Raw genomic sequence first — 16,990 nt, 5'->3', positions numbered from 1 at the left:
GGTCTTCTAGTCTGAACTCCGAAGCACACATTGATAAGTAGCTAAACAATGAAGCCTCCCAGCGAAAGCGGTAGCTTTGACTTACCATGGTGATGTGTTGGTCACGTCTCTCATCATGCAATGAATTCCTGACAATGTCATTCAAATAACGTTGGGGGAAAAGGGTCGATTTTGTCTTGACCAGCCAACAGCTCCCCTGCAGTTTTGTGTGTGTGCACTGTGCAGTTTTGTGTGTGTGCACTGTGCAGTTTTGTGTGCACTGTGCAGTTTTGTGTGTGTGCACTGTGCAGTTTTGTGTGTGTGCACTGCAGTTTTGTGTGTGCACTGGTTTTGTGTGTGCACTGTGCAGTTTTGTGTGTGTGCACTGTGCAGTTTTGTGTGTATGCAGTGCACTGCAGTTTTGTGTGTGTGCACTGTGCAGTTTTGTGTGTGTGCACTTTGTGTGTGTGCCGGGGGCTTCTTTGGTGTTTCTGTCTGTTCATACACATGATATCACACATTCAACAGAGGACCAGTAGCAAAGTGGGGGGTTAGCTCGCTGATGTGTAGCGTCCAGCATTGTTATGGTAACGTCACGCCCACTTTCCAATGATCAAATCAAATCCTTCCTGATACCAGGTCCCGCCTGTCTATCCCGTTTCACTCGGAAATGCGTAACGAGCTCGATGGCTCTAAAATGCCATTTCATTGTGACTTTAAGGGTTGGGTGGTGATTTAGCTATCGCTATATTTACTTTTTTTTTTTTTTTTTTTTTAATCCACTCACAGCTGCTCTGGGGGGCGGAGTGTCTGGAAAGTGCAGCTCCGATTGGGGCGCTCGATCGGGGGAAGAGAGATGGCGTGTTTGTTGGAGGCCCCGCTCCGCATCAGCGTGCTGTCTGTGAGTGTCAAACCCATACTTTGCTATGTATTCTTAAGAACGCCAGTGCATTCACTCTGACATTGAACGGGGATTCTGCTTCGGTGTGTCGCATGCAGCTAGCAATAGGCTAAGTCAGTGAACCGCTCCAAGTTGCTTGTTAGCTTTCGAGCTAGTCAGGGCTTTGCAACATGTAGCGCAAGGGCGGTCCTCTACGTTAGCTGTCATTGGGCACTTATTTTTGTTTCTCGGGGTTTACCAGACGGGCGGGGCATTTCTGGCTGCACTTCCGCGTTACATGGAGCGTGATTTTTTCCCCCATAGCCTTTGTTTGCGAAGACGCTCTCTGATTGGCTAGCCCCTGTACATCGAAGACCCTCTCTGATTGGTTTCGCTCCGAAGGGTCTTTTCCGCCTTGTACATAATAATATTCTCTGCTTCGAAGTGGTTATGCTTAGAGTTAGGGTTAATTGATTAGAGCCTTGTGACGTAGCTACAACCACTTACGTCAAGGCTCTAATCAACACTCATTCATTTGTATCCCCACCGCTCCCCGCTCTCTCCCACCCACGAGCTTAGAATACAGGAAGTGTTGCGGGTCTGTTGTTGCGTCTGGAATGTGCGCGCAGGCGCAATGGGGTACTGTGACGACTCTACGCGCTCGGTGGACTTTGGTAAACAAAACAAACGTACCCCATAGCTGTCAGTGTCACCCGGAATGAGTTAGCAGCTAGCCAGCTTTCAATGAACGTGAAGTCACTGGCTCGTTTTCAACATAATCAACCACGTTAAACGGGGTATACTGTGAAAAACAAGTTACAGTGATGCCTTAGATCCAGTTAATTCGGACTAATGACAGTTTAATGATGATAGCTTCCCCATAAAGTGCCCCCGTTGTAGCTAATAATAGCTTCACTAACGTTAGCTGATGTATGCTAACGCCAGGTTGTTATAGAATAGCATGATCCTTACAGCGTTAGTTAAGAAATTAGCTGGCTAGTGAGTAGTAGTCAACAGTGAACACAGTTGAGACGTTTGCCAAGAGTTGAACAGTAGGAAGACAAGTCTGGAACAATTAAAAATGTAATTAAAAAAATCACTTCAGTTTGTATGTTTTCAAAGTTAAGCATCCCAAGTGTCAAGGCAAGCATCCTCAAGTCTAGTAGAGGAAACGCCCCCACGTCGTTATGCTGCTCTAACAGTGATGTTTTGTATCATCTCACATGCTACATAGAATTATGAGAAGTGAACATAATGCCTACAGGTCATTGAAAGGATGGAGTTCTACCTTTTACATTTACATTTGGCTGATGCTTTTATCCAAAGCGATTTACAAGTTATGTACAACAAGTCAGCAGGAAGGGTACAACTCTGGCAGCTAAGGGTCAGTAAGATTGTTCGTCAAACAGTGTTGATTGTGTGCTACGGTCGTGAGTGCATAGTAGTATAGACATATTAGCATAGTAGTAGGTAGGTAGTTACAGTAGGGTAGATTCCTTAGTAGCAAAGTGTATACTAGTAAAATTGTTCTAGAGTTCAAAGATAGAATTGTGAGAGAAAAACTTACATCTGAAAGGGTTAATAGTACCGGTAGCCGGTAGGTATCTTGCGTTTATCTTTTCACAATAATAGGTATTCACCCATGTACCCAAGACTTCAACTATGCCGGGCACTAGGTGTTGAGATATATCAAATTGCAACGGCCAATGTTGTATTGATAGATTTTAACCCACACATCTTCCCAGATTCCCCTGATGTCCTTGCAGCAGCATGTAAACTCTCACTTGGCATGTAAACTAAACAATTTACCAAGCCATTGCAGTCCAGCACCAGAGGCTAACAACAACAGCTAGCAGGTTGAGAGCATTCAACCAAACGTTTGCTCATCCGTGTCAGTGACTATGAGGAACGTTCCGGATAGGATACTGCTGATGATATGAACATCAGGTGACATACATACAGTTACCCCGTGCCATGTGACGACTTTTCAAGAGTCACCATCATGGTGTGTGTGTGTGTGTTTTGCAAGTGACAAGCCTAGGTGCAGCGTTACTGGCTTGTAGCTACTAGGTAAGCTATGTTAAGTCACTGTTTGTTTACGCTGTGTTGTATCTCCTTCCAATACAGGAGGTCACTGCCACCAGTCGCCACTATGTTGACCGCTTGTTCGACCCCGACCCACAGAAAGTGCTGCAGGGAGTCATGTAAGTTAATGGTGTTTACATGAGGATGTAGTGTCTGTGGGCCTGCTTGTTTACATGAGGATGTAGTGTCTGTGGGCCTGCTTGTTTACATGAGGATGTAGTGTCTGTGTACCTGCTTGTTTACATGAGGATGTAGTGTCTGTGTACCTGCTTGTTTACATGATGATGTAGCGTCTGGGCCTGCTTGTTTACATGATGATGTAGCGTCTGGGCCTGCTTGTTTACATGATGATGTAGCGTCTGCGCCTGCTTGTTTACATGATGATGTAGTGTCTGTGTACCTGCTTGTTTACATGATGATGTAGCATCTGTACCTGCTTGTTTACATGATGATGTAGTGTCTGTACCTGCTTGCTTACATGATGATGTAGCGTCTGTATCTGCTTGTTTACATGATGATGTAGTGTCTGTACCTGCTTGTTTACATGATGATGTAGTGTCTGTGTACCTGCTTGTTTACATGATGATGTAGTGTCTGTGTACCTGCTTGATTACATGATGTAGCGTCTGTACCTGCTTGTTTACATGATGATGTAGTGTCTGTGTACCTGCTTGTTTACATGATGATGTAGTGTCTGTGTTAGGGCTGCAACTAATGACTAATTTGGTAGTCGACTAATCTGTCGATTATTTTTTCGATTAGTCGACTAATCGAAAACCAATGTAAACAAAAAAAAAAAAAAAAAAAAAAGGATATATATATATATATATATATATATATTTTTTTTTTTTTTTTTTTTTAATAAACTACCTATCTTTGTGAAAGTGGCTTCTCAGCTCTGGTCCAGCTGAAGACAGAGCAGAGGAACAGATTGGACATTGAGCATGACCTCAGAGTTGCTTGTCTACCATCACCCCAGACTTTGAGACTCTTGTCAGGACCAAACAACAACATCATAACATGATGATCCCATAGCAAATTAAAATAATGACTCATGAATAGGGTTGGGCATCGTTTGGATTTGAACGATTCCGGTTCCGATTCCGATTCTCCATATCGATTCCTGTTCTAAACGATTCTCGATTCCGATTCTTTGAGGTGCAGGTCAAAACAGGTCACAGCTTATTTCGAAGGAGATTTTTATTTTATTTTTTTTTTCAAAAAGAAAATCATACTATTCACATTTTCAGTTGACTTGATACAGTTTAATTTGGTTGCTGTACTGTAACTAGGGTACCAAAAAAAAAAAAAAAAAAAATCGAAATTTAGAATCGAAATTGAACTATATTCACAGGACATACTTGACTCCTATAAGGCTGTGCAAAATGGGGCTTAAACAAGACTCCAAATGCTCCCAATGTACAAATGGGGACGAAGGAACATTTATGCACATGTATTGGGACTGCCCACCAGTTAAGGCATTCTGGAAAGATGTGTCCCAACAATTATCAATACTCGTATCTTGGAATATACCTGTACACCCCTCGGTATTACTATTGAATGATGTTTTTGAGTTTGCAGTGAATCCACAACTAAAGAGATTGGTTTTATCGGGTATCACAGTAGCTAAAAAACTGATCGCATCACGTTGGTTTCAACCGGGAAAAAATGTGCCGAAAAGTGTGGTTTCTTACATATCTCGATGTGATATATCAAGAAATATCTACAGCAAGAATTCTGGGTCTCAATGAATCCAAAATGTCAATGTGGTTAGAAGTGGTGGAGAGAATAAAAGCTAGCTTATAATGGTAGTGTCTGGTTAGGAGTGAGGGATAATGGAGGTACTATCCAAGAGGGGGTCCGGGAGGGGGGGGTTCGAGCTGGAGCATATGTGTGTAGGGTTTTAGAAAATAGGTATTAGGGGTATATTATATACTAACATTTATATAATTGTAATTTCGCTGGATATACACTGTATACGGTTAAAATGTTATTATAGACTATTTTTGTTTTATCTTGTTTCTGTACTTGCATATATTTTAACCACCTTTACTGAAAGTTTCATTATGCATTGTGTGTTGAGTACTGACTTTTAATAATTTTTGTTTTGCAATAATAAAAAAAAAATATATAAAAAAAAAAAAATAAAATCGAAATTTAGAATCGAAATTCAAATATGTTACTTCCGGTTCCAGAACCGGAAGTTAGGAACCGGTTCCTATTAGAACCGGTTTTCGGTGCCCAACCCTACTCATGAAACATTTGAATTTGGATCTTAAGCCACTTTAAATGAAAATGTATTTGAAGAACAATACAGCAATCACTCATAACAAGATAAATAAATTAAATAATACAAATTAAAGTGGAAGTGTACTTTAAATAACTAAAAAGATAATAATAAAAAAGAAATAACTAGCAGCATCTGCCCCCAGCACCGCGGCTGATGGGGCTGTAACTTGGTCCAGGACCAGGAGGGTGACGTGGAACAGCTGTAAGGGTTCAGATCAGACAGACTTCTAGGTCTTTTGTTTGCTGTGTGTGAGAGGAGTCCGTGTGTGTATGTGTGTATGTGTGTGTGTCTTACTCTGATCGCTGTGTGAGTGAGAGGAGTGTGTGTACTGTGTAATTTGTGTGTGTCTTACTCTGATCGCTGTGTGAGTGAGAGGTGTGTACTGTGTAATTTGTGTATGTGTGTGTGTCTTACTCTGATCGCTGTGTGTGAGTGAGAGGAGTGTGAATGTGTGTGTGTCTTACTCTGATCGCTGTGTGTGAGAGAGAGGAGTGTGAATGTGTGTGTGTCTTACTCTGATCGCTGTGTGTGAGTGAGAGGAGTGTGTATGTGTGTGTGTCTTACTCTGATCGCTGTGTGTGAGTGAGAGGAGTGTGTATGTGTGTGTGTCTTACTCTGATCGCTGTGTGTGAGTGAGAGGAGTGCGTGTGTAATGTATTGTGTGTCTAGTCTGATCATCATCTCCTGCAGGGGAACAATGTTTTCAATGTCCAAAATTTGCTATGGGATCATCATGTTATGATGTTGTCTGGAACCCTGAGAAGCCACTTTCACAAAGATAGGTAGTGCAAAATTTTTTTTTTTGTTTTTTTTTTTTTTTTTTTTTTTAATGACTAATCGACGCAACAATTTCTCGTCGACGATTTTTTATAATCGACGTCGGCGATTATGTCGACTAATCGTTGCAGCCCTAGTCTGTGTACCTGCTTGTTTACACGATGATATAGTGTCTGTACCTGCTTGTTTACATGATGATGTAGTGTCTGTGTACCTGCTTGTTTACATAATGATGTAGCGTCTGTACCTGCTTGTTTACATGATGATGTAGTGTCTGTATCTGCTTGTTTACATGATGATGTAGTAGTGTCTGTGGGCCTGCTTGTTTACATGATGATGTAGTGTCTGTGTACCTGCTTGTTTACATGATGATGTAATGTCTGTGTACCTGCTTGTTTACATGATGATGTAGTGTCTGTGGGCCTGCTTGTTTACATGATGATGTAGTGTCTGTGTACCTGCTTGTTTACATGATGATGTAGTGTCTGTGTACCTGCTTGTTTACATGATGATGTAATGTCGGTGTACCTGCTTGTTTACATGATGATGTAGATGTAGTGTCTGTTAGGGCTGGGCGATATGGCCAAAAACGTTATCGCGATAAAATTATAAAATTATTTTCATATAACTCGATATCGATAATTATCGTCGATATAATGTCTGTCAAGTTTAATAAACTTTTTATGCCCGGCGCCGATGGACGGGCTATTAACACTTTGGTTGCCATGGGTTAAATTCATGATATACCATAGGTTGCCGGCTCTATTTGTCTATGGAGAAGTACCCCTTCTTTGCATGGCTATAACTTTTTAAATTCTATTGCTACATTGCCATTATTAGGGCCCATTCAAAGTCCTATATGTATTGTTCATTGTGTAGCAACGTTAAACTTTTTCATTCACATATTCATAGTAAAGTATGGTCTAATGTATAAGTATGTTTTCATCTCTTTCTGCAGCTTTCTCCAGAACGTGATCTATAGCCCCAAATGCATTATATTGATGATGCAATACAGTTTTATGGCAATCAGCGCGATATAAAAAATTCCAACTAGATGTACTTCTAGAAGTTACTACACATCATCTGATGTTGACCGGATGGGCTAGGGGGCGTTTATAATTCCGTGGGCAGAGTTATACCAATCATCTAATGTGGGTCAAATGTTGATCATAGCAGTTAGTATCGAAGACGGTAATTTTACACGCTAAAACTCACCCCAGTCTCCGCGCGCCGTTGGGCGATCATCGTAGAGTAGAAATTTTATCATTATGGGATGTAGATTTACCCGGTCCATTTCCAGCTTGTATAATGGTATATACGTCCAAATCATGTTGTTTATCGAGTTATTGGCAATCGATCGCTATGTATTGTGTCGAGATCGAGTCCCGGAAGTAATACGGCCGACCAGCACAACCTCCATAGCACTTCCTGTTTGGCGATTGCGCCGATCGGCCACCAGATGGCGCTCCTGAACCGCCAGAGAGCTCAGTGGGTCCTCCTGGTGGATCTCAGGCCAGCGGAGGGGAAATATGAATCCGATCGCAGATTTTTGAAATATTGATATAAGGACGCTGTAAAGCGTCCTCCGGCAACTTGAGCATGGCCGGGAATGACGCTTTTAAGCGTTTTCCGGCAGTCAAAGTGTTAATAGACTTGTTTTGCTGCTGCGAATGTCTCGAGAGTCGAGTTGATGTCGTCATCAGTCCGCGCACGTTAGCAGTTAGCCATAGCAAGCGGAGTATCTCATGACAATGTACTAAATATGACCATAAAATACTCTGTTCCGCCCCAATACATTGCAACGACGTCCACCGTATACCCCACACTACTATAACAGTTACCCTCAGAATTCAAAACACACACCAACTCGGCAGGTAAACTGTAAAATAGCGCCGTGCAAGCTAAATATCCTAGCCAGCCTCGTTTCCCCAAGCGGTGTATTCCATGACAATGTACTAAATATGATCAGAAAATACTCTGTTCCGCCCCAATACATTGCAACGACGTCCACCGTATACCCCACACTACTATACCAGTTACCCTCAGAATTCAAAACACACACCAACTCGGCAGGTAAACTGTAAAATAGCGCCGTGCAAGCTAATTATCCTAGCCAGCCTGTTGACTACTGGAGTCCTAGATTCCGGGTCTCCTTCCGCTGTCGGCCATCTCCTTCACTGATTGGTTGTTAGTGCGTGTGCTTATATCCAAGCTTGGAAAATCGATATATCGAAACTTTGCGACCACGTTTCATGTTTATTTCGAGGAAATAATTTATCGCGATAGTTATCGTTTTATCGCCCAGCCCTAGTGTCTGTGTACCTGCTTGTTTACATGATGATGTAGTGTCTGTACCTGCTTGTTTACATGATGATGTAATGTCGGTGTAGCGGCTTGTTTACATGATGATGTAGTGTCTGTACCTGCTTGTTTACATGATGTAGCGTCTGTACCTGCTTGTTTACATGATGATGTAGTGTCTGTACCTGCTTGTTTACATGATGTAGTGTCTGTGTACCTGCTTGTTTACATGATGATGTAGTGTCTGTACCTGCTTGTTTACATGATGATGTAGTGTCTGTGTACCTGCTTCTTTACATGATGATGTAGCGTCTGTGTACCTGCTTGTTTACATGATGATGTAGTGTCTGTGTACCTGCTTGTTTACATGATGTAGCGTCTGTACCTGCTTGTTTACATGATGATGTAGTGTCTGTGTACCTGCTTGTTTACATGATGATGTAGTGTCTGTACCTGCTTGTTTACATGATGATGTAGTGTCTGTACCTGCTTGTTTACATGATGATGTAATGTCTGTGTACCTGCTTGTTTACATGATGATGTAGCGTCTGTACCTGCTTGTTTACATGATGATGTAGCGTCTGTGTACCTGCTTGTTTACATGATTATGTAGTGTCTGTACCTGCTTGTTTACATGATGATGTAGCGTCTGTACCTGCTTGTTTACATGATGATGTAGCGTCTGTGTACCTGCTTGTTTACATGATGATGTAGTGTCTGTACCTGCTTGTTTACATGATGATGTAGGGTCTGTGTACCTGCTTGTTTACATGATGATGTAGTGCAGGGCTATTCAACTGGCGGCCCGCGGGCCAGATCCGGCCCGCGGGATGATTCTGACCGGCCCGCCAAAGATTACATGATAATAAAAAAAAAATAAAAAAAATATATTTTTTTTTCTTTTATTTTTTTTACTTTTTTTTTCATGTCAACGTTAACACGCACAATTGAGCCAAAAGTCACTCAATTAATGACAGATTTCATTGATAAATTGAGGGAAAACTTTGCAAGTCGATTTGATGAATTTGACATGTCCAGAGAATTGATGCATTTTGTGAGCAACCCATTTGCCAATGTAGCTGCTATTTCCACAAAAGGACAAGAGTTCCTTGCATCACTTCACATTGATGAAGGTCTCCTGCAACTTGAAATAATTGACATGCAAGCATCATCTGCTCTGAAGCAGGCACTTGAGAATGAATCCACCACAACATTTTGGATAAAGTGTATTCATGTCAAGACATTCCCCAAAATAAAAACGCTGGCAATATCTGTGCTAACAATGTTTGGCTCAACATACACCTGTGAATCCAGTTTCTCTCACATGAATGCCATTAAAACAAGCAATGTGACTCCTTGACAAATGAGCATTTGCATCACTGTTTGCGGGTAGCCCTCACTTCCTATGAACCCTCTTTTTCTGCCATTGCCCAGTCAAAGAAGTGCAATCGCTCTCATTAGATGTGTGTATGTAGGCTAGGCCTGTCTGCCCCCCACCCCCCTGATGTTTGAGAGTTAAGAGTGGACAATAAGTGCTAATAAGATGCTGTGATTTGCTGTTGTTGCACAGACATGAAGCACTTTTTCATAAGCTCAGCTGCACTATAAATGTGTTTTTTTGTTCAAGTGTTGATGTTAGAATGTTCAGATGCACATCATGCACTTGTTTGTTTTTTATTTTATTTTTATATTGAAATGTTGAAGAGGAGATGTTGCAGTTGTTGCACAGTCATAAATGAAGCACTTTCTGCAGGAGATGTTGCAGATGTGGCACATAAATGAAGCACTTTTTTTGAAAAGTATACTACTTTTGCAATGTAGTTAAATAAAAGTTGTGAAAATGTGGTTGCGTGTTGTGTCAAGTGTACATATATTTATAGCACGGGGAGGCGCCGTGGCAGTCCGGCCCCTGGCCCCTTGGGTTTCTGACAATGTGGCCCCCTGAACAATTTAGTTGAATAGCCCTGATGTAGTGTCTGTACCTGCTTGTTTACATGATGATGTAGCGTCTGTACCTGCTTGTTTACATGATGATGTAGTGTCTGTGTACCTGCTTGTTTATATGATGATGTAGTGTCTGTGTACCTGCTTGTTTACATGATGGTGTAGTGTCTGTGTACCTGCTTGTTTACATGATGATGTAGTGTACCTGCTTGTTTACATGATGATGTAGTGTCTGTACCTGCTTGTTTACATGATGATGCAGCGTCTGTAACTGCTTGTTTACATGATGATGTAGTGTCTGTACCTGCTTGTTTACATGATGATGCAGCGTCTGTAACTGCTTGTTTACATTATGATGTAGTGTCTGTGTACCTGCTTGTTTACATGATGATGTAGTGTCTGTACCTGCTTGTTTACATGATGATGTAGTGTCTGTGTACCTGCTTGTTTACATGATGATGTAGTGTCTGTACCTGCTTCTTTACATGATGATGTAATGTCTGTGTACCTGCTTGTTTACATGATGATGTAATGTCTGTGGGCCTGCTTGTTTACATGATGATGTAGTGTCTGTGGGCCTGCTTGTTTACATGATGATGTAGTGTCTGTGGGCCTGCTTGTTTACATGATGATGTAGTGTCTGTGTACTTGCTTGTTTACATGATGATGTAGTGTCTGTATCTGCTTGTTTACATGATGATGTAGTGTCTGTACCTCAAGTCAAGTCAAGAGTTTTATTTGTCACGGCATACGAGTATACAATGAAATGCGGGTGGTCTTGCCCGCAACGATGTGCAATACAGTGGGTACAACATATAATAGAATCCAATACAAAAAAAAAATTGTGCAATAACAGGTAACAGGTAACATGGTGTGACATCAAAATCGGTATCTGTACATAGTTATTTACAGAGCATATAGGACATGCTAGGTAGCTTTGGTAGTGCAATACACTGTAGTGTTGTCACGATACTGGAATTTCGACTTCGATACGATACCTTGAAAAGTATCGATACTTCGATACCATTTCGATACCAAAAAAAAAAAATAAAAAATTATATTATATATATATATATATATATATTTTTTTAAACAAATTTAGCTTTTGTTGCTGGTTGATTCTCCTCAGCTTCTCTCTGGTACTATAAGATAAGATAAATATAACACTTTTAAAACCCTTTGTTTATCTTTAGATCACACATTTAAAAAGAACTGTTCATCTCACTTCAATCATTTTTATTGCAGATGCAGAAGTTAGAACATAGTATTTTCTCAAGCAGACAGATGTAAACACTCACTGTAATCTGTGTTGCATGTACCTGACAAACTGAACTGTTTGTATTACAGTTGGTAACAGTTTTGATAAAGATAACAGGGCGAGGGCTATATGTGTAACATATATAACTTCACAACAGCAAAATTACTAGTACTAGTAGTAGTAAACAATAATTAAAACTTTTTTTGCATTAGTGAAAACAATAAGGACACATTCAAAAGGCAGGGTAAGAAAAAAGTGCAATCTTATGCATTTTTAAGTCAAGTTCTTCTTAGGTAGTGCATTACCTTCTCATACCATTACACCTACTAATACCACCTTTTCATACCTTCTCATACAACCTTCTAATACCTTCTCATACCACCTTCTCATACCACCTTCTAATACCTTCTCATACCACCTTCTAATACCTTCTCATACCACCTTCTAATACCTTCTCATTACACCTACTAATACCTTCTCATACCACCTACTAATACCTTCTCATACCACCTTCTAATACCTTCTCATACCACCTTCTAATACCTTCTCATTACACCTACTAATACCTTCTCATACCACCTACTAATACCTTCTCATACCACCTACTAATACCTTCTCATACCACCTTCTAATACCTTCTCATACCTTCTCATACCACCTTCTCATACCTTCTCATACCACCTACTAATACCTTCTCATACCAACTTCTAATACCTTCTCATACCACCTTCTCATACCACCTACTAATACCTTCTCATACCACCTTCTAATACCTTCTCATACCACCTTCTCATACCACTTCTAATACCTTCTAATACCACCTTCTCATACCTTCTAATACATTACCTACTTATACCTTATCATACCTTATATAAAGGCCTCAAGTAAAAAAAAAAAACTGCAATCTTATGCATTTTCAAGTAGCAGCCAGCAACTAGCAAATTAAACAATATTCTTCTTGAGGTAGGGCAAGTCAGTGGTGCATGAAAATAAGGGTTTCCCCCTAAGGCTCTCCATGATTTTGTCTTTTGTTTCATTATATAGAGCAGGGATTTCAGTTGACATGAAGTGGTTCCGTGAAGGAAGGGAATACTTGTTATTTAACTGTCCAAGCAGTTGTCTGAACCCATGTTTCTCAACAGTATAGACAGGGACCTGATCCATGCATATGTACTCTGCTACAGCCCTGTTAAGTTTCTTGGCTTCCTTTGAGTTTGCATGATACTTCCTTTGTTGTTCAAGTAATGCTGGTAGGGTAGGCTGCTGTGCTGTTGCTGGTCGAGGTCGATTCTCCTCAGCTTCTCTCTGGTACTATAAGAAAAGAGAAATATAAGACTTTTAAAACCCGTTGTTTCTCTCTAAAGAAAGAAATACATAGCAAACATGACTTAGTTATGCAATAGTGCTGCTGCTTTTTATTTGGTTAAAATATTTTATTTAATAAGACTAAAATATATGACTACAACAATTTTCATGAGAGAGAGAGATTTCTCCGGGGCTGGTAACGTTAACCTCATGGAGAGAGAGAGAGAGAGAGAGAGAGAGAGAGATTTCTCCGGGGCTGGTAACGTTAACCAACCTCGTGTCGAGTGTAGTATTGTATGACCTCGACATAACGTTTAAACGTAATGTTACTCCGTTTCCATGCAGTAATTATAAAGGTAGCCGGCTAGCTAGCATAAGCTAACAGAAGAACGACTAGCAGTAGCTATCTAAGGTTAGCTAATAGCTGTAACGTACAACGAATCAGCTGTTGATATCATGCGCCATCAGTAGACAACGTATCTTGTATTAAACTAGAGTTAGTGGTTTAATGCTTCAGTCACAAACCTCTTTCATTTCTTTGTGGAGATCCGTGTGCCGGTCCTTCAGGTGTTTTGCCATATTTGAGGTGTTAGCACCTTTCGTTGGCACTGCCCTGTAACACCGCTTGCAAATGGGCATCGTGACATCTTTAACTTTCCCTTCTGTGTTTACTTCAAAACCGAAGTACCTCCAAACAGCACTTCTGCTGTTTTCTTTATCTTTAAGGACAAGTTGTGGAGGCGCTGCATCTGCCATCTTAGTTCACTCAGCTAAAATGTTTACTGAAGACGCCGACGGCTCGCTCTGTGAGGGGGAGGGCTGGAGGGGGAAGCATGCTCTGAACAGCTGGAGGGGCAAGCGTGCTCTGAACAGCGTGTCAACAACTTCCGGTAGAACACTCGCCAGCTGGTACCGATACTACAGAAAGTATCGGTATTTCGGGAAATGAGTATCGTAACTGTTTTAAATATTCAGTATCGATATGTATCGATACTTCGATATTTTTGACAACACTAATACACTGTACCTGCTTGTTTACATGATGATGTAGTGTCTGTACCTGCTTGTTTACATGATGATGTAGCATCTGTCAGGGCTCGAGACTAACGATGTCCCGTCGTCCCGGGGACGATCAAATATTGATTTGGGACGAACAGAAATCTTTTTTGGGACGCAAACGGGACGGAGAGGATTTAATTTTTTTCACAGGAAATGTCAATTAGCCGACTGTCAGTGCGCCCATATATATATATATGAATTATTCTACGTTAATAAAACATACCTGGTGATCAACTACAGTTTGCTGTAAACATTATGATATGTGTGTAGCGTTCTGATAACGACGGCTGCAGCGGGAGCTGGCTCATGCTGGATTTGCGAATAGCATGCAGCTGCAGAGCCGCAGAGCCAGGGGCGCTTTCAGGTCCGGTCACAGACCCGCTCAACAGCGCCCCCCACCCAACGGCTGAATTGCCAATGGCTGAATTGGAGTATTGCACAGTGCAATACTCCAATTCAGCCATTGGCAATTCAGCCGCTGGGTGGGGGGCGCTGTTGAGCGGGCCTGTGACCGGACCTGAAAGCGCCCCTGGCTCTGCGGCTCTGCAGTTGCATACTATTGGGATTTGTTGGAAGCAGCACAGAGTCTCGACTCGGGACTTATTTTATTTTATTTTAGCAGCAGTTATCAATATCGACCAGGAGGACAGCGCGATCTAAGGGACATGTTTCATTACTAGTCAAGTGTCATTACTTTAGTTATCAAAGGTGGAATCTCTGGACGCAATGACATTATATAGTTTAAAGCTAAACTACGTTTTTCTTTCTTGTTAGAAGAGCGATAACTTATTCAGTTAGATTTGATTTGATCTTTATTTATCTCTAACATTTTCAACCATAAACACACACATTTGTAATAACAAAAAAAACTAAAACGAAATAAAATACAAATACATTTAAATATATTTTCCTATGGAAGGAATAATCAACATGGCTCCAATTGGTTGACTATAACAGCACCGTGACCAAATATCCCTAGCACCTTGTTAAACACTTTTTTTTAATATATATATATATATATATATATATATATATATATATATATATATATATATATATATATATTTATTTATTTTTAATCATAATTATTCTTGTGAAATCTTTCCACCTGCGAGCCTTTTAACTAAATCAATTTATTCTCCCCTTCTCTGAATGGTGTTTCTTATGGCAATAACAACTATAGACGACAAAACCAAAGTAAAGAAACGACATTTGATTTTTGGGACGGTTACATTCACTTTGGGACGGTTAAAATTGTATTTCGAGACGGTTCTGGGATGGTGGTGAAAAAAGTTAGTCTGGAGCCCTGGCGTCTGTACCTGCTTGTTTACATGATGATGTAGTGTCTGTACCTGCTTGTTTACATGATGATGTAGTGTCTGTACCTGCTTGTTTACATGATGATGTAGTGTCTGTGTACCTGCTTGTTTACATGATGATGTAGCGTCTGTGTACCTGCTTGTTTACATGATGATGTAGTGTCTGTGTACCTGCTTGTTTACATGATGATGTAGCGTCTGTGTACCTGCTTGTTTACATGATGATGTAGTGTCTGTACCTGCTTGTTTACATGATGATGTAATGTCTGTGTACCTGCTTGTTTACATGATGATGTAGTGTCTGTACCTGCTTGTTTACATGATTATGTAGTGTCTGTGTACCTGCTTGTTTACATGATGATGTAGTGTCTGTACCTGCTTGTTTACATGATGATGTAGTGTCTGTACCTGCTTGTTTACATGATGATGTAGTGTCTGTACCTGCTTGTTTACATGATGATGTAGTGTCTGTACCTGCTTGTTTACATGATTATGTAGTGTCTGTGGGCCTGCTTGTTTACATGATGTAGTGTCTGTACCTGCTTGTTTACATGATGATGTAGTGTCTGTACCTGCTTGTTTACATGATGATGTAGTGTCTGTACCTGCTTGTTTACATGATGATGTAGTGTCTGTACCTGCTTGTTTACATGATGATGTAGTGTCTGTGTACCTGCTTGTTTACATGATGATGTAGTGTCTGTACCTGCTTGTTTACATGATGTAGTGTCTGTGTACCTGCTTGTTTACATGATGATGTAGTGTCTGTGTACCTGCTTGTTTACATGATGATGTAGCGTCTGTGTACCTGCTTGTTTACATGATGATGTAGCGTCTGTGTACGGTGTACCTGCTTGTTTACATGATGATGTAGCGTCTGTGTACCTGCTTGTTTACATGATGATGTAGCGTCTGTGTACCTGCTTGTTTACATGATGATGTAGCGTCTGTGTACAGTGTACCTGCTTGTTTACATGATGATGTAGCGTCTGTGTACCTGCTTGTTTACATGATGATGTAGCGTCTGTGTACCTGCTTGTTTACATGATGATGTAGTGTCTGTACCTGCTTGTTTACATGATGATGTAGTGTCTGTACCTGATTGTTTACATGATGATGTAGTGTCTGTGTACCTGGGCCCTATTCCCCGTACCTGGTTCAACTAAGTCGATCAAGAGTCCCATTATCCAGATTCAGTTAACCCGATGTTTGAAGCCGGGATTTTCCTGTTCCTCGAACGCTGATTCAGTCTCGTTAACTCGAACCAGACTTGAGACTCTGGATAATTGCGCGCGGCCGCTTCAGTTGAAAAGACAGCAGTGTCGATAGCAGAAATCCTGATCTTCTAACGGCATTGATTGATTGATTGTTTTAAAACTTTATTAACAGATTGCAGGCGGCTCAATAGCCTCGCCGACAAGTTAAATGCATAATCTATAGGCTAATTTTAAATCCCTCATTACCCCAATCAATCAGATTATATTTCTTTAAACGTTCCTGCTGGCAGTAGGTTTATGGATTGAATAATCAAATGAGATCTTGCTAGCGAAAATAATTAGTTCAACTGTTTCAGAATAAGGATACGGCTCTCTTATCCATTGATTGATGTATGGTGGATGTTTTATTTATCTGCACTGTGGTGTGACGGTTTGTCCTTTTGCCTTTCACGCAGACGACCCGCGTTCGAATCCCCCTTCTTCTAGTAATTTTCTTCTTTTTGCAATGTAAATACATCAATTTGGTGCACATTGAGAGCTATATAAAGAATGACATCCTCAATGCATGTAGATTTA

At 40.7% G+C, this 16,990-nt stretch overlaps 1 protein-coding gene across 2 annotated transcripts in view; it reads left to right on the top strand.

Annotated features, from left to right (window-relative positions):
- Window positions 1-757: 757 nt before the first annotated feature.
- The window catches only part of armc8 (armadillo repeat containing 8), a 144,058-nt gene continuing 127,825 nt past the window's right edge, over window positions 758-16,990 (top strand). For both annotated transcript variants that reach the window (XM_084310008.1, XM_084310007.1), the window contains exons 1-2: window positions 758-880; window positions 2,987-3,063. In XM_084310008.1, coding sequence (XP_084166134.1) covers window positions 836-880; window positions 2,987-3,063 — 122 coding nt within the window. In that variant the 5' untranslated portion in view covers window positions 758-835. The remainder of the gene's footprint in view (window positions 881-2,986; window positions 3,064-16,990) is intronic.

Source organism: Notolepis coatsorum (genome assembly GCF_963971535.1).
Source record: "Notolepis coatsorum genome assembly, chromosome: 3".
Classification (NCBI taxonomy): domain Eukaryota; kingdom Metazoa; phylum Chordata; class Actinopteri; order Aulopiformes; family Paralepididae; genus Notolepis; species Notolepis coatsorum.
The sequence above is the reverse complement of the archived record's forward strand: the minus strand, read 5'-3'. Positions and strand labels throughout refer to the sequence as shown.